General features: G+C 39.4%; 1 protein-coding gene across 2 annotated transcripts in view; it reads left to right on the top strand.

Annotated features, from left to right (window-relative positions):
- The window catches only part of LOC122541948 (protein transport protein Sec24C-like), a 74,150-nt gene extending 50,073 nt beyond the window's left edge, over positions 1 to 24,077 (top strand). For both annotated transcript variants that reach the window (XM_087982433.1, XM_087982432.1), the window contains 15 exons: positions 590 to 728; positions 1,253 to 1,368; positions 2,454 to 2,578; positions 3,862 to 4,053; positions 4,739 to 4,832; positions 5,314 to 5,430; positions 6,302 to 6,472; positions 8,356 to 8,452; positions 11,178 to 11,323; positions 13,026 to 13,164; positions 14,983 to 15,101; positions 18,599 to 18,778; positions 19,930 to 20,121; positions 20,954 to 21,043; positions 22,778 to 24,077. In XM_087982433.1, coding sequence (XP_087838559.1) covers positions 590 to 728; positions 1,253 to 1,368; positions 2,454 to 2,578; positions 3,862 to 4,053; positions 4,739 to 4,832; positions 5,314 to 5,430; positions 6,302 to 6,472; positions 8,356 to 8,452; positions 11,178 to 11,323; positions 13,026 to 13,164; positions 14,983 to 15,101; positions 18,599 to 18,778; positions 19,930 to 20,121; positions 20,954 to 21,043; positions 22,778 to 22,918 — 2,058 coding nt within the window. In that variant the 3' untranslated portion in view covers positions 22,919 to 24,077. The remainder of the gene's footprint in view (positions 1 to 589; positions 729 to 1,252; positions 1,369 to 2,453; positions 2,579 to 3,861; positions 4,054 to 4,738; positions 4,833 to 5,313; positions 5,431 to 6,301; positions 6,473 to 8,355; positions 8,453 to 11,177; positions 11,324 to 13,025; positions 13,165 to 14,982; positions 15,102 to 18,598; positions 18,779 to 19,929; positions 20,122 to 20,953; positions 21,044 to 22,777) is intronic.
- The last annotated feature ends 1,067 nt before the right edge of the window (positions 24,078 to 25,144 follow it).

Below are 25,144 nucleotides of genomic sequence, written 5' to 3'. Positions count from 1 at the left end.
TGTATGTGTAAACATGCCTTTATAAATTTGCACTTTGGTATTTAAGTGGTTGATGTGAACGATTTGTTGCTAACCTACTGTACATACTCAAGTAATTGACAAATGTTTTGACTACTTTTTAAGGTTAAATTTATGGAGTCAACTATTACATGGAAACTACTTTTGAGGGGCTGAAATTCATGCCTATCAAAATTCATACCATATCATTAGCCCAATTGATCTTTAAAAAAACTAAACAATAAAAATGAATTATTGGTAATTCTGAAAACCCAGAGCCGGAACATAACCACCAGCGGACTGGGAGTGGAGGGGAACAACCAGCAGACCGGAAAGCTAGAGTGGGACGTGGTGGCCGGCACACTGACTCATAAATGTTGATCTGTTACCTATGAAGAGCTAGGGTCAACCTCTACGCGAGATAGATGGAAAATTCCAGGTTATTTGGCCATGAGATCGACTCTTACTCAAGTGTATCTGAAATGTGCCATAATGCAATTGTGCAAAAGAATTTATAACCTCTGTTCTGTAAATTTGACATTTCCCCAGGGTTTTTCTTGATTCAAAGAAACATTCATATTTTGTCTTCCAGGCACCCCCTTATATTGTGGACCATGGGGAGACTGGTCCAATAAGGTGCAATAGGTGCAAGGCTTATATGTGCCCCTATATGCAGTTTATTGAAGGTGGACGGAAGTTTCAGTGTGCGTTCTGCAGCTGTGTCACTGAAGGTAATACCTTTTATTCTTTTCGAAGCCAGTTGTTGAGCCACTTGAAGGTTAAACATGAAGGGGTCTCGTAGGAAACGCTACTGAAGTACAGCACAGTCAAGTTCACAAATCTTCATGCAGCACCATGTTGGAGGTTGCTGAATAGATCAAGGGGCTCCACGTCAGAGCTTAGATGTTCTACCTTTCTTTTGACATCATTGCAGACTTGGTAGTGGGCAGAGTTGAAAAGCATCCCTCGGTTGACACTCGAGTAAATTGCTGTTCAAAACGCCTCTGATCATCTTGAACTGTGGCTTCATAACTCATGGCTGCCTGTTGTACAGGATGTAAGGACCGTCATCCGATGGTGACTCTGCTTTTTGGTGCTTTAACATGCTGTTTTCTGGCAATGCAGGATTGACATTTTTGAAGTTAGTTTTGTAATCGGTGACTGAATTGTTTAAGTGCCCTTTCCATTCTTCCTAATTCCTTATTCTGGTGTATCCAGTATGTTGTACCGTAACTAGTTTTTTCTCTTTCTTCAGTACTGCCTCATTATTTCCAACATTTGGATCACACCGGCAAGCGAATGGACTGCTATGACCGACCAGAACTGTCGCTTGGTTCCTATGAATTTTTAGCTACTGTAGACTACTGCAAGGTATTATTACATTGATCCATTTTATTTATTTGTTAGGTAAATGATAAGTTTTAAAACTTCTGATTATAATTCACGCAGCCACAATATATTCTGCATATTCTCATTCACATTACCTATGATTGCAGGATAGAACTTCCATATTAATGATTTCAATGATTCATAGTTTTGTTTGATAGAGCTCGATAAATATATTTCTGCTTGCAAAATCTGTCACCCTGCACATTTGCAAATTAAACAGTACAGTAGCCTGGGGAGAATTCAGACTTGTCCTAATATCCCATAGCTTACTCTGAATGTTTAGTCAAGTATCCTAGTACTGGTTTGCTTGTTGTCAGATACACTAATGCAGTTGCTTGGTAACTGTTTTAATAATGCGTGCATCTGTGCAGTGCTTTGTCAATGAAAGCATAGCAACATGTCTACAACTGACTTAAAGCAATATTAACAGAAATATGTATGAATAGGAGAAGCCGTCAACTGGGAGCATTCATGTGTGATTTGATTACAAGCTCCATTCCCACAGCACAAAATTGGGTGCAAGTATGTTTCTGGAACCACTGCTGTATCATAGAAATTTATTAAAGTTTATCAGTGATTTTCACCTTAAGTGTGCCAAATTTGGACAGGTTTTTGGCAGCTTTGAGAGGATGTACTACAGAGTGATAATGTATTTGCACATTTTTTTCAACTTTTCCCAAGATAATACTCATTTCCAGTTAATCCTGTCCACAAATGCTCGCTCAGCCAGAAGGCCAAATCCCATGAATTAATGAAAGGAAGACAGGGGAGCACCTCCTTCCTGTTGTACACTTCAACCTGTTTGTAACATTGGGAACACTGCAATTGAATCATCTGTTTTGCAGGATTTTCCTATCCCAGCTTTTCCCCTTCTTGCTTCCCTTGCTGAAGAAAATTATACTTGGATGGTACTTGTGTATGAAACTCTCCAATGTGCTGCTTTAATAGTCGCTCAGTATGTGACTGGATAGTGCATGTTATAGAATTCAGTAGTAGCCAAACTTAATACTGTAGGCAATGAAGTTGATATGCTTCATCGCAAATTTCATAAAGGGCTTCTTTTTCAGAACAACAAAATCCCTAATCCACCTGCTTTCATCTTTATGATTGATGTGTCTTACAATGCACTGAAGAGTGGGCTTGTTCAACTGCTATGTGAGGAGCTTAAAACTCTATTAGATTACCTTCCAAGGTGAGAGCGCATTTACTATTGACGTGAATGATCATAAAGCACTATGTCAGTAATTTCTCAGTAATGGTGCTCCTGTCATGCATCCCCCTAATTGAAATAAGTTGTCATCCACTCACACATTTGAAATGATTCTGTTTTGTAAGGAAAACTTGTCCCTTTTTCTATAGTTCCATGTACCATTCCAGTAAATTTCTTCTGCAGAAGTTGTGACATCCCTCCAAAAGTGTAGTACAGGTATTTCAGGTATAACACAATGGTTGCATTCATGTGCAGTCTCGAGCTGTAGAAAATCACCATACCTGTACAGTAGAAAGTTTGCATTATCTAAACAGTGACCACTATTTGTCAATTGCATTATAGCCAATTTGCATTGACAAAACTCATGTTATATCATGAATACCTATGCTATGAATATAGAATGGTACTCTAGCTGAGACCTAAGTAGCAATGTATAAAGATTTAGCATCACCTTTTCTATTCTGACTATCAACCTTCTAACCTGTGACCTCTACACTCTAGAAGGGCAAGGGTAGCAGATACATGGGAACTCCATTAGCGGCAAGTTTCCCTTCAAAAAAATTTCCATCCTGAAATATATCATTGTTCCTTCCATGTCTCGAGATCTCCCTCCCCTAACAGCACTGTAAACCACCTTATCTTGTTTTGGAGCCCTTTTATGTTGTACAGTAAGTTTATATTTCTTTTCATTGTTCCTTCTAAAACACACTACATCACACCTTGCCATTAAATTTTATCTGTGCTCTTGGCATCCCTTCCTATCTTCCCCACTGCTGACTTCATTTCCAACTATGTGGTGTCATCTGAACGTTGATATTATTCCTTGTATACCCTCAATCATAATATCTTTGAAAGAGCAGTTGTCCTCACCCAACACCCACGACCAGCACTGTACAACACTACCTAGTTTTAAAAGTAATTGCTCATCACAGCTCTTTGTTTTCTGACCATTATTCAAATTCCTATTGGGACACTACTTATGTCCCAATTGAATTGAATTTTATTCACTTCTTGTAGCAGATTAGTTGAATGTCTGTAACCATAATGGTTTAAGAAATAAAGATCATTCCTGTGCACCCAGTGAGAAATTTCTTCACTGGAATGTCTGCTGCCACTGTTTGTTGCCCTAATCATTTGCTAAAGGTAGGTGTGTTGTAGTGTTCCAGCCTGCAGCAGTTTATTTGAGGTACTTCATTCATGTCCTAATGTGACTTGTGCTGTGAAAGAATTATGGCCTATTTTTAAACTTGTTTCATCTTCTCTAGGGAGGGCAATGCAGAAGAATCGGCAATAAGGGTTGGATTTGTAACTTACAACAAAGTTCTGCATTTTTACAATGTGAAAAGCTCATTAGCCCAGCCACAAATGATGGTGGTGTCTGATATTACTGACATGTTTGTACCATTGCTTGATGGATTCCTGGTTAACATAAATGAATCGCGGGCTGTGATAAACAGGTGAGGACTCTAAGCCACTGGTGATCCTACAGCATTGTATGTATCTCACCAGTTTTCACAAAATTTCAAACATGCAGTATTGTGGAGTGTAATGTTCATACTTGGAATTCTATCTGTTGTTTAGTGATGACCACATTTTATCCTGTGTGTCTAACCCCCAAACCCATTCCTCCTGGATCGATATTAACAGTTGGAAATGTGAACAAATATTTGTTTTATAATAATCTGAATAATCTTGTGGAATGTCTCTCTGTGGAACTGTCTTTGAGACTTGAAGATTCGGTTGGATTTGGATCTGTGCAAGCTTTTAGACTTCAGTTGAGCAGATTCCACAGCATTTCTTTTCAGATGCATTTGACACATTAGCAGGTTTATTGAAAACAGTTTAGCAGTTTGCTGTGGTGATATTTGAATCTGAGAACTCAACCTCTGCAATACGTTCCAGCTCCATAACCTATTCCTGCTTACTGAAATGGATCTTGGGAGAGGTGGAAGTGATTGAAAGTACAGAAGTAGAGTTCCCCATATCTGCCATTTGATCTGACTATGATGTTTGACAAATCGTAGCACAGCACAATCAGTTGAATGTATGCCATGAGGTTCACAAAACTGAATTAATCTTGCTGCTGTTAAGCAAATGATTCAGCAATGATAACAAATTGATTTGTGTCCACTCCTGTTCCAGTTTGTTAGAACAGATTCCTGAGATGTTTGCTGATACACGAGAGACTGAGACTGTGTTTGGACCAGTCATTCAGGCTGGTTTGGAAGCTCTTAAGGTAAAACTTGCATTCACATCCAGAATTATTTTTGAGTATTCATTTTGACTTGAATTAGTTCTGGTAAAAAACAGTTTTTTTTTTTGGTCTCTTGTGCCTGATCTGCAACTTTTTAATATTCTCTCCTGGGACTTGGGCATCGCTGACTTGCAAGTATTCATTGCCTGTCCCTAATTGCCCTTTAAAAGGTGGTGGTGAGCTGTGCCTTGAACTGCTGCAGTCCACATGCTGTCAGTAGATGGATATGATTGAGTAACGTGGCCTCTGTCAGTCCCATCTGGAGATTCCACTGCTATTGTTACTGGGATGGAATCCCTGCAAGTAATTTGTATTTAATTGAGGAAGTCACCCTGCTTTTATTTGGAAATGTTGCTGTGCTTCGGTCCTGAGTTCTGTTTTGCTATAGAACATGGATACCAGTATTTGCTATGATATCACTTGACTGTTGAGTTTCTTCCCTCATTGTGTTTTATATTTGCAGGCAGCAGAGTGTGCTGGTAAATTGTTCATATTTCACTCAACTTTGCCTTTGGCTGAAGCGCCTGGAAAATTGAAGAATAGGGATGACAAGAAGCTTATTAACACAGACAAGGAAAAAGTAGGATTGTCATTATGCCTTTTTTGTAACTTTAAATTTGTTATTTAGAAGACTGATGTTGTGTTTGATAGAAGTTGAACAATGCATTTTGATTGATATTTGTTTCTGGGATGTGATGACGCCAGCAATGTTTCATTCCTGATTCTGCCTGTCCTGAGTGCATTGAGTTAACTTGGTACTGGCATGTGCAGGCCAAGTAGGGCTGGCTGGTTCCAAACCCTTGAGGGCATTAGTGAATTGGCTGGGTTTATAAATGATAATATGAGTGATTGTATAATTATTTTATCTAATGCTAGCCCACAAATAATTAAGGAATTTAATTTCCCAATTTGACACGATGGGATTCAAGTTCTCGACCGAGGGATTGGAGGCCGAGTACCTCAATGATTGCAATATTGGCTGGTCTAACTGACTGACTAAATAGCAGTTTGGTTCTGCACAGTTTTGATCCTGCGTCGGTGGTTAATTATGGCAGCAAGTCAGTAAGTAGTGAGGATAGATATGCAAAAATTGATGAGGACAGAGTGGCTAGGAAGTAGGAATTTAGACCCCAGAAAGAACGGGAGAGAGTGAATATGGATGAAAGACACAAAAGATAGGAGGACTTTGGTGGGCCAGTGATGGAGGAGAAACACTTGAAAAAGGTTTGTGGGACTTCTTGCATTTAAAAGAAACCTGAAGCTACACAATGTTATCAGAATAATCTCGTAGAATGCTTAGGTGGTTGAGTTATATTAACTCAAATCATGGAATGTGAAATTGGGTTAAAAGGCAAACCAGTAATAAGTTCACACACCATGTAACAACCTGATCAAATGTGTCTTAATTATCATGTGTTTCTATTTACTAAAAGTATGCTTTAATCTTGCAGGTTCTGTTTCAACCTCAGACTAGTTTCTACAATAACCTCGCCAAGGAATGTGTGGCACAAGGCTGCTGTGTGGATCTCTTCCTCTTTCCCAATCAGTATGTGGATGTGGCTACTTTAGGGTTGGTAACTTACCAAACTGGAGGTTCTATTTACAAGTACACATTTTTCCAGGTAATGTTTATAATTTGTACAATTACTATATGAATTTCATAACTGTCCTTATGGTTAACTTGCCTCCACCAGCACAAATATCAAACTTGTCAACAATTCTTTTGAAGCTATATTATCTAAGAATTGGCCATCCATCCTTCATTTTTTAAGAAGAGTTGTTTAAGAGATGTGCGAGTCATTGGCAAGACCAACATTTGTTGCCCATCCTGTTGTTATTGAGCTATGTTCTCAATCATCGAGGTACTCGGCCTCCAATCCCTCAGCCGAGAACTTGAATCCCATCGTGTCAAATTGGGAAATTAAATTCCTTAATTATTTGTGGGCTAGCATTAGATAAAATAATTATACAATCACTCATATTATCATTTATAATACCCCCATGCTATTGGGGAGAATTAGAACAAGTCATGTTTCACACAGCCCCCACTTTTGGTGAGCTGGGTTAAAGGATGGTGATTCTTCAGCTGTTACTTGGAATGAATTGATTTTTAAATTGCTCTTTCACCTGAATTAAATGTAAAAATCAATGTTTTTTATTTGTCTGTTTGGAAACCCTGGCCTTCTGTTGTGGAATTCTAAATTCTTTAAGCTTTGAGTGCAGGTCACACCTCTGCTATTTCTGTGCACTGGATAGGATTAAGCAGCAGTCGCGAGCTTTTGCTTCAAATAAACTGAAGTGATCCTGAGAACTGTCCTCAGATTGTTTTTGTGGTGTAATGAATGAGAGCTAATGAATAAATTGTTAGAAAAGGGGAACTGGCTGCTGTTTTGCTGTGACTGTGCTTGATGCAAATAGAGCAAATTATCTGCACTGCAGTGTGGAGAAGAGAAACCTGTACCTGTGGTCTTAATCAACAAGCTGGAGGATGAAACCTTGAATAAATTTTTAAAAAAGCAATGGAGTAGGTATCTGTCCGGCCACCCATGTCACCTAAATGACACAATAATCTTGAAGAGGTCTAAATTTGGGCTACCTGACCAGCTAAAGGGTGCCGTTGGTACGAAGGTAGAGAATGGTGAACCCCAAGTATTCGACCTGAAGCTTCAATAGTTTGTCTAATTCTGTTTTGAAATAGGAGGTACCTATTTTGACGTGCTGTCAGCTTGTGCTCAAATATTACATGGGTATTTGAATGGCCTCTGTACTGTACATTTTTCTGATTCTATTTATGTAGAACCAAGGTATTTCAGTTTCGAACTAGCTATTCAATAGAAGAGATGTTTTATGACCTTGTCTCTTAATTTAGCTTTTAATCAAATGTACTGAATATCCTTGAGGCAAATAGGAAGATGTCAATTTTTTGAGCTCAGTTTGCCAAAAGCTGTGATTTAATATTTAAAATTTTCTTGTGTTTAAACGTCGATCTGATCTAATAAAGAATCAATTTGGGTAGATTGATCCACATCATTTCTGACAATTAGGTTTGCCAACTCTGCTTGAATTCCTGGGCATGTCATTGTATAACTTGCAGACCTCACTCTGCATTCGCTCACCGTTGATCACTCGACATATCAGTCCTCATTGCAACCTGCGTTTCCCAGGGTGGTGGGGGAAATAGGATCCATTGGATTGCTCTGTGGAGGGTGGACATGGAGTTAATGAACCAAATGGCCTCTACTTGTATGATAAAGGGCTATGAATGGAAACCTGGGGAAATCTTGGAGATTTTTCCAATATTTTTTTAACCCATTGACATAAAATTGAAAACAAATTCTATAGTTTAAGTTAAGTAGCTGGCCTATTAGGCTGTGATCAAAGTGCATCAAAGAACTGCCAAATATAATCAGAAGTTAAAAAATTCTGTTACAAGGCTGTCTGTAGTGGATCATATTTGTAGACTGCAATTAGCAACAATTTTCAAGTGCTATTTGTTTGCTGTCAGGCACAAGTAGATGGGGACCGCTTCCTAAATGATCTGCACAGAGATGTCCGAAAAGTGATTGGGTTTGACGCAGTGATGCGGGTGCGCACCAGCACAGGTATACCAGTTCATCAGTTGTTGAATTTAACAATCTAAATCTTAAAATATTATATGTACAGTTTAGAAGTGTATACAGGCCTTTGTACCTCTATAGTTGTTTCTTAGGTGACGTACTTCCACAGTCACTTAGAGTCATAGAGATGTACAGCATGGAAACAGACCCTTCGGTCCAACCCATCCATGCCGACCTGATATCCCAACCCAATCTTGTCCCACCTGCCAGCACCTGGCCCATATCCCTCCAAACCCTTCCTATTCATATACTCATCCAAATGCCTCTTAAATGTTGCAGTTGTACCAGCCTCCTCCACATCTTCTGGCAGCTCATTCCATACGCGTACTACCCTCTGCGTGAAAAAGTAGCCCCTTAGGTCTCTTTTATATCTTTCCCCCCCTCACCCTAAACCTATGCCCTCTAGTTCTTGACTCCCTGACCCCAGGGAAAAGACTTTGTCTACTTATCCTATCCATGCCCCTCATAATTTTGTAAACCTCTATAAGGTCACCCCTCAGCCTCCAACACTCCAGAGAAAACAGCCCCAGCCTGTTCAGCCTCTCCCTGTAGCTCAGATCCTCCAACCCTGGCAACATCCTTGTAAATCTTTTCTGAACCCTTTCAAGTTTCACAACCTCTTTCCGATAGGAAGGAGACCAGAATTGCATGCAATATTCCAACAGTGGCCTAACCAATGTCCTGTACAGATGCAACATGACCTCCCAACTCCTCTACTCAATACTCTGACCAATAAAGGAAAACATACCAAACGCTGCCTTCACTATCCTATTTACCTGCGACTCCACTTTCAAGGAGCCATGAATGTGCACTCCAAGGTCTCTTTGTTCAGCAACACTCCCTAGGACCTTACCATTAAGTGTATAAGTCCTCCTAAGATTTGCTTTCCCAAAACGCAGCACCTCACATTTATCTAAATTAAACTCCGTCTGCCACTTCTCAGCCCATTGGCCCATCTAGTCAAGGTCCTGTTGTAATCTGAGGTAACCCTCTTTGTTGTCCACTACACCTCCAATTTTGGTGTCATCTGCAAACTTACTGACTGTACCTCTTATGCTCGCATCCAAATCATGTATGTAAATGACAAAAAGTAGAGGGCCCAACACCGATCCTTGTGGCACTCCACTGGTCACAGGCCTCCAGTCTGAAAAACAACAATCCACCACCACCCTCTGTCCTCTACCTTTGAGCCAGTTCTGTATCCAAATCGTTAGTTCTCCCTGTATTCCATGAGATCTAACCTTGCCAACCAGTCTCCCATGGGGAACCTTGTTGAACACCTTACTGAAGTCCATATAGATTACATCTACTGCTCTGCCCTCATCAATCCTCTTTGTTACTACTTCAAAAAACTCAATCAAGTTTGTGAGACATGATTTCCCATGCACAAAGCCATGTTGACTATCCCTAATCAGTCCTTGCCTTTCCAAATACATGCATATCCTGTCCCTCAGGATTCCCTCCAACAACCTGCCCACCACCGACGTCAGGCTCACCGGTCTATAGTTCCCTGGCTTGTCTTTACCACCCTTCTTAAATAGTGGCACTACGTTAGCCAATCTCCAGTCTTCTGGCACCTCACCTGTGACTATTGATGATACAAATATCTCAGCAAGAGGCCCAGCAATCACTTGGTTTTGCCAAGCACACACATATACAAAGCTCAATCACAGCACTGTTGTGAGCTGGTTCATTGAATCCCAACAACTTATTAATGAATCACTATGTGGAGATTTAATTATCTGAAGATTATTAAAAATAAATCTGCAACTAACAAGGAGTGCTAAACTGCAATGTTCTGGTCATGCAAATCTTCTGTTACTCTAGATCGCTTTCAGATTGAAGCTACATCATTTATATCAAATGTTTATTAAATATTAGCACTTTAATACTGTAACAATGAGACAAATAAATAATTTGGACATATTTGCTTTTAACAAACAAGGACTTATTGATAAATACTTACTACTTATTCCAGTTTTTGGTCATACTTATGTTAATGGGTAACATTGCTCATACCAGGACAGTGAAAATGGGCATTCAGGTTTCATTGAGTTTAATTGCCGTTGACATCATGAGTGATATCAGTATGTCTATTTCCTGTAGATAAACTTAGAAACCAATTTTGTTATCAGCGATCTCACAATCTTCGTGAAGACACTTCATCATAAATGTGAATCATCTCTGGGGAATTTCAAAAATGGTCATCTTCAGGTAGTGCCCAGGTTACAAGTGGGTTCTGTTCCTGAGTACGTTTGGAGATCAATTTATATGCAGTTAGAACACAATACATAAAACTTAAAATAGGTGTTCATAAGTACAAATTAATGTCCACATGTTGGATCTTTAACATTAATATTAATGCGTCTGTGTTTAGGATGTCACTTATACGTACAGAACTTCGTTAGTTGGACATTCATAAATTGGGGGCCACCTGTAATGGCAATCATCTAACCATTGGCGATTGTTGTAATACACATCTGGTCTGCTCATCTCTTTTCATGAAGGAAATCTGCTGTCCTTACCTAGTCTGGCCTCTTGGGTGACATCAGACAGTAATGTAGTTGACTCTTAACTGCCCTCTGAAATGATCTCGGACATTGTTCAGTTGAAGCACAATTAGAGGTTGACAACGCCATTATAAGAATACATGAAAACAAATGGCATTTTTCCCTAATTAGCTTATGTCAAAAATTTGCTTTTATTCCAGGGATTAGAGCGACTGATTTCTTTGGCTCTTTCTACATGAGTAATACAACTGATGTTGAGCTGGCTGCATTAGACTGTGATAAAGCTATCACTGTGGAGTTCAAACATGACGACAAGTTAAGTGAAGATGTTGGAGCTCAGATTCAAGTGAGGAAGTGCTTTTAAATTATCAATCAACTGAACCACCTTTTATTAATTGTGTAGTTTTCTAATGTCAGTTAATATTCAAGAAGAATAAGGACAATCTTGTGTTCAGTATTTTGCCACTGTGTGTTACTGGTCATGCCACTTGTCATTCCCTCACTGGGGCAAGCATACAATTTTCTGGACCAGTCAATTTTCCCTTTCTGTCAATGGCATTGTGAGGTCTAAACTGTCCTCGGATTACATGGCTGACATTGGGTGCTTACTATTTGGCTGTGAAGCATCTTCCATTACGCATTGCTTGAGTGCATCAGTGCTTCAGTGCTCCAGACTATGTTGGCTGTCTTATTTTGACCATGTACTGGCATAATTATCAAGCACAAATATATATTGATGTTACAATTTCTGGTCCCAAATTTGCAAATGCATCACAGGACAAAATATTGTATGATAAGTTATGTATATAGATGAAGCAGGTTGTTCTGATTTTTCCATCTAAAGAGACACCACCGTGCCTCATACCACATCAACTACTTTGTCTGGAAATCTATTTCAGTATATTGCCATTTGTTAGCTTAATCTGTGTTCTTTGTCTTACTGCAGTTTTTGTCTTACTACAAGTTTTTCTCCACTATCATCTGCATTGTTATCTCTGCTCTTTAATCACCACCTTCAAAGACTGAAAGTCAACATTTCTGAAATCTTCCTGTTAGCCAAATTTTCAGACTTGTGGCTTTTTTTTTACAAGCTTCCTGAAGACCTGATTGTCTCCCTGTTTTTGTGACCCGACCTGAACGCAGTGCACAAACTACGCTCTGACCGGGAACCGGACAGATTGTGCATAAAATCTTTGGACTTGTATTGTTGTTGGTTTGTTTATTTGCTTTGTTGAGTGCGTGGATGTATGTTTGGATCTGCTGAAAATCCAAACCACTCAATTCCTTCATCGTTAAACTTTCTCTTTCTGATAGTTTGTGAGCAAATAGATTCACAAAACCAGAACAAATCAACTAACTTGGTTTTTGAATTTAAGATATTTAGATCACTGAAACATTTTGACATGATAATCGATATGGTCAAAATTTGTTAATCTCCTCGGTTGTTGAGCATGGAAGGAGGCTATTCGGCCCATTGTATCTGTGCTGATGGTTTGAAAAGGGCTATGTGATTAGTCCCACTCTGCTATTCTCTTCCTGCTATGGGTATTTATCTAATATGAAAACAAAAATTACTGGAAAAGCTCAGCAGGTCTGGCAGCATCTTCGGAAAGAAAGCTGAGGTGAGGTTTTGGATCCAGTGACCATTCTTTAGAACTTGTTATGTTAACTGTTTTCTCTCCAAGATGATGCCAGACCTGAGTTTTCCCAGTAATTTCTGATTTTCTTTCTGATTTTCAACATCCAAAGGTCTATAGTTTTTTTTGTTTTTTTTATTTAATGCTCTTTTGAAAAATGCATTAATTAGTTTGACATCCATTGAGACAGTGAACGTCAGTTGTATTCGGTGCTTATTTTGTGATGGCATTTGTGCAAATGTTGAAACCTTTTTGTACTAAAACATGTTCCCTGAACAGTTCTCTAACACACTTTTCAATTGGACTCCCTTTGAGATGCTGTAGCAAGTTTCAACTTCTATTTTCGTGCTGCACCAATGCATTTGATAAATGAGCTATTCTCTTTCTTTCATTCCCCACCCCCCTCCGCAGTGTGCTCTGCTGTATACCAGTTGCAGTGGACAGAGGAGGTTACGTATACACAACTTGTCTCTTAATTGTTGTACTCAGCTTGCTGATCTTTACCGAAACTGTGAGACTGACACACTTATCAACTACTTTGTGAAACTAGGTAAGCTGCTTCCAGAATTTCACCACGTTTTTATTGCAGAAATTGTTCTAATGTAGAGGCCATTGAACCTGGCTCAGTGTCATTGCAGCAAGTATTTGGAAGAAAAAAGTATTGTATAAGTTAGCTCATCACAATGAACTGGTGTTCACGATATAGACATGAGGCTCAATGGGTGGTGGACAGGAAGGTCAGTCAGTCAGGATTCCTCTGTTTGGTCAGGATCAAGGATAAAACAGTTGGGCAGTGTGGATATATAGCTCTTGCCAGAAAATGTGATTGGGAATGGCGCTGACTTCTGCAATTTTATGAACTTGCCAAAACACACTCGAATCACAACTTAACAACGGTGACATAGAATTTAGCCTCCAACTGACAGTTTCAGGATGGGAGGTAGATGGTGCAAAGCAATACTGCAGTTTACTGTAGAAACTAATCATCAAAATCCAGGGCTCGGCATCCAGTATCTGGTTTCAACTAGTTGTCAGTCACTTGGCCTTTAATCACAAACAAAATGAGACTACTTCCTGAATTGAGGTCAATTTAGATTTTTATCAAGCACCTCAAAGCAGGTCTTATTCTCTGACTATGCTGAACATTTCTGAAATACTATGTAATTTGAGGTGGGGAAAAATAATATCACTTTTTCATCCTGATCTCCAGCCATTACTATTTAGCAGGTTTTAGATTACTACCTTTAATTCAAGCTCATATTTCATCGAACAAAGCCAGTGTCAGATGCAGTCATTGTCTGAAGATGCCTGAGTTGCACACACATTGTCAGTGATGGGTCTTTTGATACTTCAATGAAAGCTTCACAATTCATCTTAATATCAAAGCCAGCAGTGTCATAATTCATCTGTATATATTAATGCACCACTGGATGGAACTTTGCATTAATTTAAACAAAAAAATTATATTAAAAACTGGAGATGGCAATATTTGAGTTACCTTTTGTTTAAGGTAATTCATAAGATGATTTTGGTATTTGTAAACTTTTTTTGTGTGGTTGAACTTTCATTGCAAAAAGGCAGTATTTTTATCCTATATAATGCACAGATACTATCTCTTTAAAAAAAAGAGTAAATTTACAGAAAAGGCATTTTTGGTGTTGATTTGATTTATTGTTGTCACATGTACCTAAATACAGTGAAAACATTTGCTTTGCGAGCTACGCAAGCAGGTCATAGCATACAGGGGTACTTGGAGCAAGGCATATAAGGTTACAGCTACACAGGAGGCACACAGATGAGATCAGCATTAGATTTGAAATCAGAGTTCTTGTAGATTAGTTTTTAATAACTCATGGGGTGTGGGCATTGCTGACTGGTCAGTATTTCTTATTGCCCATCCCTAGTTGCCCTTGAGAAGGTGGTGGTGGTGGTTGTGAGCTGCTGCCTTGAACTGCTTAAGTCCCCGTGCTGTAGATTAATAGCTCTGAATAACAGTTGTTTGGAGTGGTGAATAACCCAAAGGTGTACTGCTCCATCAAAACCATCTTTGTTCCATCTCTTTAAATTTACTAGTTATGAAAACAGTATTCAAAGACAAGGCAAGTTTACTTATAACATCTTCCAGAAGATTGATATTTTACTGCTGAAGACTCTGGAGAGTTGTAACATCAATGCAACCATGTTAAAAAATATATTGCCCTTGTACCATAGGGGGTGTTCTTTAGGTTTAAGACTTGAGTGTAAGTGTTGTGATTTGACAATAGAATTAATGTGAGGTTTGTAAGCCATTTATTTCACCTTTAGTACGCTACCATCTTATATTACTGTTGATTTAACACTGTAAAGCTATTTTCTCATCTCTTTGCAGCATATCGTGGCGTACTGAGCAATCCCACAAAGACTGTGCGCGATAACCTAATTAACCAGTCTGCTCAGATTCTCGCATGTTACCGGAAGAATTGTGCGAGTCCATCATCAGCTGGACAGGTAGGCAAGTAGCATCATTTGCAAGTTACTGTGTTTAGTTTGGTTTAGCAAATCTCATCTGAGCTTGAGCACAAATTGGCTACTCTTGGTAAGGAGCGAAAACCGATTGAATAGTGCTTGAGAATCTGATCTCTCTGTTCCTGCTGTGTGCTTGTGATCTCTGATCATAAATAGAACCAATTGCTAACTCATCACCAGGCTTTCTCGGTATTATTGCTGGAATATTGTCAGGACCCATAGCTGATGTAGTATCTTGTAGCTTTAGCTATTTCTTGATGTTACATGGAGATGTGGAATAGTCTGTGGACTAATGCTGGGGCGCATTGAGTCCTCAGTTAAGTCCTCAATTAGTAATTTAAAATTTGTGAAAATATTGAATTTAAATCTTATCTAGGTCCCCTAGATACTTGGACAAAGAGCAGGTTTGTGTACAGGTCTCAGTTGACTGAACCAGTTGGTGGCAGATACTGTAGAATACAAAGTGGAAGCTATTACAATGGCAGTGAACCAAAAGAGCAAGTGTTCAATTGCAGTAAGAGAAGGCAAGGGGGCTATTGCATTACATAATTTACGTAAAGTGAAAATCACCCATGTGCCATATGCATTAAGCTTCCCCAAACCCATTGGACATCCATTTGGCTGTTCAGCTGCTATCTGTGTCAGATCAAGCCTTTATAAGGCTATTTCTCATTTACAGCTCTCTGTACTGGGAATACTGGATACTAACACGAGTTATAAGAAGTGAAACAAGCAGATGAGGCTGCAGGATTCCATTCTCCCATTTTAGATCCGTTGTGTCAAAAAGATGTCTTCCATTTTAAATGAGATCATATTCTAGCTTCAGTTAACCTGAGTTTGTTTTTGCTGAGGAACTTGTATCCGTTGAGTTAGTGATATTTGCTGCAGATTCTTTGAAGAAACAAATAAAAATAAATATCTTGGTTAGTTATTTAGCCTTAGCTCAGTGATAGCGCACTCACCTCAGATTCAGAAGATTACGGTTCAAGTCATCACTCTAGGGACTTGAGCACATCATCTAGGCTGAAGCCTTATTAGCATATTGATGGTTGCATTGACTAAACGGCTGTCTTTTGAATTAGATTTTAAACCATCTGCCCTAAGTGACTAAAACCAATCCCAGGGCAATGTGAGGGGAGTTCTCCCCACTATTCTGATAAATATTTACTCTTAAATCAGAAACAGATGTTGTATTTGGTTTTCATGGGACCTTGCTACGTGCAAATTTGTTTCCTATGTTATAACTATAATTGCACTTATTTACCATGATTTAAGATAATGAAAATCACTAAATATGGCAAGTTCTTATATGTTTGGCTGCTCATGCCACGTAGGTTTTGATGAGTTAATGTTGCTAAAACAAAAGTATTGCCATCAAGGAAAGTGATTTTGGAAGTTGAAAGCTGCCTGATTGCAAAGTTTATTGTCTGTGTTTATAAGTTGAGAATCAAAAAATGTTTGCAGCATTATCATTGAAATTTTTATTAATTCAGTTACTATCCGTGTTTGAAAGTTAAATTTGAGAGAGCTATTGATGTAAGATGTGTCGTTGATTATTATTAAATGTTTGTTTGTGCTCCTTGTAAAATAACAAGTTTGCATATGATTTAGTAATTGAGACTAATGTAATATGAAGAGTGACTACCCTTCATATTTCACATATCTATTCTTGGGAGCGGGGTTGCAGTTGGAAAAAGACTGGAATAGATTTTGTTAGGTTGAAATGTGAATTACACTGACACCTAGGAGCAGTGGTTGCTAATTTATTCTCCAGCTATTACTTAGCAATATTCATTGACTTGTTTATTATAGGGACACTACTTGTCCAAAACATCTTGTTATGGGTGAGAAATATATTGCAATTTAACCTTTCGGGTTCCCTGAATAGGATGCCATACTGCAATTATATAGACCATCAGTGAAAACGCAACTCGAATACTCTGCTGTTTTAGAAGGACATAAATATATTGGGGACAGTTCGGGGAAGGTTTACTAATTGATAACTGGAATGAGCAAGTTGTCTTATAGGTTAGACAAACTGGGCTAGTTTATACAAATTTAAAGTGAGAGGGGATTTGATTATATATAATAATCCTGAATGATCTCGACCAAAGTGGATGTAATGTTTCTTCTTGAGAGTCAGTCCAGAACTAAGGAGCACTGCTCTCAAATTGAGGGGTTTCCCTTTTCAGGCTGGGATCAGGGGAAATTTTTTAAGATTGTGAGACCTTACAGACTTTTTAAGGCAGAGGGTAGATGGGAATGTGGAATTCAAAACACACGCATCAGCCATGATCTTTTACAATAGCAGAACAGATTGAATGGGCTGAATGGTCTATTTCAGCTTCGAATTTGTGTGTTAGCTTTCTCTTTGTAAAGATTTTGTGGATTTTGCTGCAGCAGTGATTGGCAGAGAATCTCATATTCCAGCCATTCCCTGTGTGTAGTTACATTGCCCTATCTGGGATCTTACTGTGCAGATTGTTTGCTATGCATCCTTTTATGACTTCAGTGACTACATTTCAAGTGTTATATCAGCAAAACACAGCGTGCTGAGGTGAAAAATGCTACATAATTGCAAATCTGTCCTTCAGAGAAATAAGGAGCTTGTATTTATGCAGTGTCTCAGGATGACTCAAATGCTGCATTTTCAGTTATGATGATTCAAATGTAGTTGCTGCTTTGTGAATTCCTTGAGTAAACTAATTGTCCCCTAACTTGTCCCTCAGATTTTGTAGCTATGAATAATTACTAGCTAGTACAGGATTTAAACGTTATGTTCCTTCCATCCTAATCCTGCTCAGTGCAAGGCAAAGAATTTTGGATTGTCACCTATACACATTTTAAGTGGGGGCAGCACAGTGGCTCAGCGGTTAGCACTGCTGCCTCGCAGCGCCAGGGACCCGGGTTTGATTCCAGCCTTGGGCGACTTTCTGTGTGGAGTTTGCACATTCTCCCTGTATCTGCGTGGGTTTCCTCTGGGTGCTCCGGTTTCCTCCCACAATCCAAAGATGTGCAGGTTAGGTGAATTGTCATGCTAAATGGCCCATTGTATCGGGATGTGTAGGTTTGGTGCATTAGTCATGGGTAAAATGTAGAGCAATAGAGTAGGGGAATGTGTCTGGGTAGGTTGATCCTCTGAGGGTCGATATGGACTTGTTTGGCCGAAGGGCTTGTTTCCACACAGAAGGGATTCAATATTTTAAAAAAAGGTCTTGTGGCTATGGTAAATGTCCATATACTCATGACCACCTTAGTAACCAATGGAAGTAATTTCATCATTCACTCAGATATTCCTTCTCAACTGTTGAAACTTTGGTCAAATGACTGCTTGGCTATCCAAAAAGCCCCCCAAAATTCTTGACACTCGTGACACACTCGCTGTCTTATTTCTAGTGCCACCTCATCCCCCCACTCTGGTGAACCTACACTGAGCTTTGCCATTGTTGTTTTTTTCACTTGCTGCATCTTTCTCCTAGTTGATCCTGCCTGAGTGCATGAAGCTACTGCCTGTGTACCTGAACTGTGTATTGAAGAGTGATGTCCTGCAGCCTGGAACTGAGATCTCCACTGATGATCGCGCCTATATCCGTCAACTTGTCACATCTATGGATGTAGCAGAAACCAATGTGTTCTTCTATCCTAGGCTTTTACCTGTGGTGAGTAAGCAATTAATGAGCTGTTCTTGCATTACAGCATTGTCATCATTGCATGTAAAGCACTTTGAGACATCTGATTGTGAGGAGTGTGGCATAAATGTCTATTCTGTCAGTCTAAAAACTACAGTAAAGGAAGTTAAAATTTTGAAGATCATCTCTCAGCATGTGATGTTAAAATTTGATGACCTCGATGTGTAGAAAATACTCCAGGAATATTTTTGTTAAATTTCATGTTACTCATTTCGAGCAGGCCGCTTCAGTTGCTGTACCCATAAGAAAAGTGTGCGAATGGCAAGCACAGTTGGGCCACCCTGTGTAAATTGTGACAGGTTGAGGGAAGTTGGTCTGCTCCAGGTTTGAATGTCATATTCAGTTTCAGTTCAGAATTGAAGATATTGCAGGGGTAACGTGGTCTAAATTGGCCTTATTTGATCCTGAGTGTTCTCAAATTCAGAATCTGCAGGTCAACATATTTGGGTGCTTTCTGATGAATAGCAAACTACCCAAAACTGCTTTGTCTTTGACAGATGCTGAGCGTGCAGTTGCATCCTTTTCTGTTTTCCATTCTATTTTGCTGGGAGCAAGTGACTTGGATAAGAATAGAACAATTAAGATTCTACAACGTGAGCATTTTTCACGTAGAAACTTGGGACACTTTACGTGTCAATCTAGAGTTGCATTCGGGGAGTGTTGCACTGATGGTGATGTTAAACTGAGGTTATTTGCCCCCAGTTGGAGGTAAAAGGTTGCAAGGCATTCTTCAGAGAGCAGCAAAGTAGAAGTTGGGTCTCCCATTATTATGTCCAATCTTTATTCTCCATTAACTCTGCTTTAAAAACAATTGCTGGGTTTGTGTGTACAAGTTGGCTGCCATGTTTCACGTATTCATGAGTGACTGCACTTCAGAAGTACTTCATGGAAGTCAGTCACAGCCAAATGCTCTGAGTTCCTGAAAAGTGTTTTAAAAAAATGCAAGTTCTTTTTTCTTGTGTATAGGCAACAGGAACTAAATGAGCATCCACCTCAGTCTATTCAATGATAAAATTATTGTGGTAAATGATAGAAATGTTTGGTTGATAAAATTAATACTCATAATCTTTTCTTAAAAAAAATCTTTTTGTGACTGTAATGTTGCCTCTTTGTCTTCTCAGCACAAAATGGATGTGGATAGTGATGACTTCCCAGTGGCCATTCGTTGCTCAGAGGAGCGATTATCAAAGGGTGGTATCTACCTGTTGGAGAATGGATTGAACCTTTTCATTTGGGTTGGAATGAATACACAGCACGACCTCATCCAGAGTATCTTTAACGTGCAGTCATTTGGACAGATTGATTCTGCAATGGTGAGTTTCAGATGAAAGTGAATCACACCCATCTTATTCTTGTAGGTGTGCTTTTGCTTAATACTGTGTTGAATGGTCTTGGTTAGAGTTATGGGAATCTGAAGCATTGATACAAGCGCAAATTTCCTGAGTTGAGAAATTTAACTGCTATGAATTATGGACCGGTTTTGTGAGAAATTTGACTCCTATATGAGCTATGGACTGGCTTTTGACTGTGGAACATTTTCTACGATGACAAAGCCTGTCCAGGGTGTCAAGGCTTTTGCAATATATTGTGAACTTTACACTTCTAACTTGGAGTTTGTTATTGTCAGATACACAAGCAAAAAATGACCTTTCTCAGGTTTGGAAGGGAGCAAACTGGTTTATTTCTTTATTGCTGTGGATGTTTATAATAATGCAGCTGTATTTTGGATGTCATTTGCACAAGCGGAGCATTGATTTGAAGTAGCTCCGCTTTTGTTCAGAGTTAACTGATCCTAGTTTGTTATGATAACGTAAGGGCATGAACTAACTTTGGAACTAAATTCAGAGCCAAGTCCAGATTTACAATATGCCTTTAGCAACGATGAGCATTCAAACTGATGTTACATTCATTGCAGCTGTATTATCAATAGTTTGAATTTAGGTTGTGAATAATGTTAAATATGTGAATGCTGAAGAATAAAATTTATTTATTCATTCATTTTAATAGATGTACAAACTAATTGAAAAGAAATTCTGTTACAAATAAATATGATGTTATGAATTTCTCAATTGAGTTCAGTAAAAATAGAAGTGCTCTTTGATTAGATGTGGGTTGTTTTGATTTTTGGCTTTGTTTGTTTGTCAGACTGCTCTACCAATGCTGGATAATCCTTGCTCAAAAAAATTACGATCCATGGTTGATATGATACGTGCTCAGAGACCCAGGTTTATGAAGGTAAATGAAATCCAGCATTTTATAATTAACAATACCTTATTAATCCATTGCTTACTGTAGTGATGTATTCTTTTTCATTTGCCCCCAGTCATTATGGTTTGAATAACTGGATAAACAATGAGGGATTGAATCTAAAGGGCGAGGTGACATGAAATGTGTCATGTTTTGTACTACTCAGCTTCCAGGTGCAAGAACTACTTTGCAGCCTGCCATTTACAACTTGCTGTAGGAATATCAGTCTTCCAGTTCAGAGCACAGTCACCTCTTCCTTTCTCTTGCAAAGCAACACATGGGCTGCCTCCTGCTGTCCCTAGTGTTAGGTGGGGGTAAGCAGATGTAACATGATGACGAGCAGCTCTCTGTCTCTGCCAGGTACAGTTCACATCAGAAGCTGACATCAGCTCCCTCAAGGTGACCCTGTCCTTGCTCAATTGTACAGCATACGTTGCTGGTTTTCATTAGATTTTATGATGTGTATTAATGAAGTGCTTTGAGACATTATAACAGCATGACAACACACTTCAGATATAAATATAATCACTATTGGAGACAGCACAGGATGTGCAAAGTTTTTTTTAAAAATTTATTCACAGGATGTGAGCATTGCTAGCTTGGGCCAGAATTTATTGCCCATCCCTAGTTGTCCTTGTCCTTCCAGATGGTAGCATTTGTGGGTTTGGAAGGTGTTGACTAAGAACCCTTGGTGAATTTCTGAAATCTTGTAGCTGGTATACACAGTTACTACTAAGCATTGGTGGTGAATGGAGAGTGGATGTTTGTGGATGTGATACCAATCAAACTGCTGTTTTGTCCTGGATAGTGCCAAGGTTCTTCAGTGTTCTTGGAACTGCACTCATCCAGGCAAGTGGGGAGTACTCTATCACACTTCTAATTTGTGCCTTATCGATGGTGGAGAGGCTTCACTGAATCAGGTGGTTGGTTACTCATTGCTGAATTCCCAAAGATACATTAACGAATGTGAAATGTCAGGGTGGGAACCATTCTGAAAATGCTTTCAGTACTCAAAGACTGCTGGCTGACCTTCTAGTGATCCCAATTAATCAGGTGAATTGACTGTGATCCATTTCACAAGGTGCATTGCAAACTCATTGTCCATTTAGAGTCTCTCTATCTGAGAGCTGGAGCTATTGTGTAACATTGTCAAGGGCAGTGTATTCATCGAACCCTTAAGAGTGATTAAAGTTGTTATTTCCTTCAAAAACCATAAGAACAAGTCAGATTTGAAAGTTAACACTTTAGGGTTATGATGAGAGAGTGCCGCATTAGCTGATGTATTCGTCCATATCTGTCCTTTTAGACTCAAGTAAAAAATCCTAAGATACTTTTGAAAGAAAAACAATGAGCTATTCCAGATTCCCAATCTACATTTACTCCTCAACCCTCCTCACACTGTCTCTTTTTCTCTCTGTCTTTCTCTTTCTCTGTCTCTGTGTGTGTGTGTCTCACACACACACACACACACACACACACACACACACGCGTGCGTGCGCACGCACAGGCACACTTTTTCTCTTGCGCATGTGCACACTTGCTTGTTATTGCTTGGAGAGCTTGCAGTGCAGAATTTTGTAGTTGTATTTTCCCCACATTGTGATGACTGATTTTCAAGATGGACCCATTAATGCGAAGGTGCTTTATGAAATGGTCAGTTTGTGCTGGTACACTATTGAAATTCAGGTTCTTTCCCTCTGATTTGTCAACTTCTTCTTGCAGCTCATGATTGTGAAGCAAGATGACAAAATGGAGCTGCTCTTCAAACACTTTCTCATGGAGGATAAGAGTGTGAATGGTGGAGCCTCATACGTGGACTTTCTCTGCCACATGCACAAAGAGATTCGACAGCTACTCAGCTAAACTTTGGGGGTGTATGGGGTTTGGGTGGGGCCGAGCTGTTTACACGACAAGAGATGCTTCTCAATGGGCCCAACAATCTTGGGAGTAAACAAGGGTCCTGTCTGTCAGGAGCTGCCACAGAGGCAACATGGGCATGTGGCTAACTTGTTAATACTGATGTAATGTAAGGAATTAATAGTACAGTATAATGTATATGATTTAGAATCTTATATGAGAGCTATCTTTTCAACACTGGTATTGCTGTGTTCCTTGTGTATGAGGAGATGAAAAGAAATGCACTGAGTGTGGTTGGATGTATGAAAGAGCAAGCTCCTGATACACAAGCTTTCAACTCAATAAATTGAACAAAATCCAATTTGTGGCTTTGCTAACATGGTTCGACTTTCTGGAAATTATTTTTATACACACCTGAAATAATCATTTCATGTTGTACAACAGCCTTTTTTCGTTCTGTCTGTTAATTAGGTCCTTAAATGTCAATAGGTTTGTGAATGAAAAATAAGCTATCTTATTCACTCAAACTTGTGTGAATGCTTAACATTTCTAATGATTTAAATTCTCTGCTGGACTCCTTTGCAGACTCTAGGTGAAAGCTTCTGATTGTCAGCAAGGGCTTTGGTGGGGGTGGGTGGGAGAGGGTTTTTAAAACATTTGCAAAATGTCAGTTTTTTTTTGCGTTTTGGATTTTATTACCTGATCAGCGAAGGGAGTAAGTCATCTCAAGCTACTCAATTCAAAGTCACTGATCTCCACCTCAGGCCTGCATCATAAATTCAAATCCTGAGAATTATCCAACCAATGCATGAAATCCCAGAATGAATGGCATAATTTAATCCTTGTGTCATCAGCCTCACATTCTGATTGTAAACTTTGGAGATTGAGAGACTTTGGGATTTGATGTCTCTTTCGAAAAAGGAGTACCTAACTGCTGTTGTACCTAATACAAGTGGAGATGAGCAGTGGTGATATGGAGTCTTTATGCACAATTCCCTCACCACCTTCTTCCTCTCTCAGCTAAATTTTGTCTCTGCCAATTCCTGTTTACTGGATTGGGTTTCCGTGCTGATTATTTTGCAGCCTGCTGTAAAAGGAAAACAATGTGCTGTTGTAAATGGGACATTAATTTTTGATGCAATAAATACATTTCTTTCCAAATGTCTCCTCAGAGCTGCCCTCCAGTTTCTATTTCAGTCTTACAGTGCATCTGAGGTGGAGAGATTCTTGTTTAGCAGCCCTGGTGCCAACATTCTTGAGTGCATTACATGTTTATGGAGAGGTCCAGTCTGTAACTCTGGTTGGAATTTGCTGTTATCAGAGCAAATCAGAGTCTTGCAAACCAGGATACTGCAGGACAGTGTAGATCCATTTCCAAACTTACAAATCCTTAGTGGTCCATTTACTTTGAAATGAACATTGCTGTGTTGCTGATGAATCCCGTTTGAGCTGGACCCTTAGTTTCTGAGATTTAAGCAATGGCAATGCTCTTTAATATTTTATTTCAACGTCCTGCAAATTTCTTAGCGAGTTTTGAGAAATTTTTTAGCTCAGGCTGAGATTCTGGATTTGTTCGTTTTCAGACACGTCAGACTGGGTAACATCATCAGAGAGCCTCCGAATGAAGCACTGGTGGTGTAGCCCGTTTTCTGTTTATATGTTTGAGTTTCCTCTGGTTAGTGATGTCGTTTCCTGTGGTGACATAATTCCTATGGTGATGTCATTTCTTGTTCTTTTTCTCAGGGGGGTGGTAAATGGAATCCAAGTCAATGTGTTTGTTGTTAGAGTTCCGGTTGGAGGCCATGCTTCTAGGAATTCTCATGCGTTTCTCTGTTCGGCTTGTCCTAGGATGGATGTGTTGTCCCAGTCGAATTGGTGTCCTTCCTCATCTGTATGTAAAGATACGAGAGTCATAGAGATGGAAACAGACCCTTTGGTCCAACCTGTCCATGCTAACCAGATATTCCAACCCAATCTTGTCCCACCTGCCAGCACCCGGCCCATATCCCTCCAAACCCTTCCAATTCATATACCCATCCAAATGCCTCTTAAATGTTGCAATTGTACCAGCCTCCACCATTTCCTCTGGCAGCTCATTCCATACCCGCACCACCCTGTGTGTGAAAATGTTGCCCCTTAGGTCTCTTTTATATCTTTCCCCTCTCACCCTAAATCTATGCTCTCTCATTCTGGACTCCCCAACCCCAGGGAAAAGACTTTGCCTATTTACCC

Source organism: Chiloscyllium plagiosum, unplaced genomic scaffold, assembly GCF_037043375.1.
Source record: "Chiloscyllium plagiosum isolate Xiang-an unplaced genomic scaffold, Cpla_swu_hap1 HiC_scaffold_43, whole genome shotgun sequence".
Lineage (NCBI taxonomy): Eukaryota > Metazoa > Chordata > Chondrichthyes > Orectolobiformes > Hemiscylliidae > Chiloscyllium > Chiloscyllium plagiosum.
The sequence above is the reverse complement of the archived record's forward strand: the minus strand, read 5'-3'. Positions and strand labels throughout refer to the sequence as shown.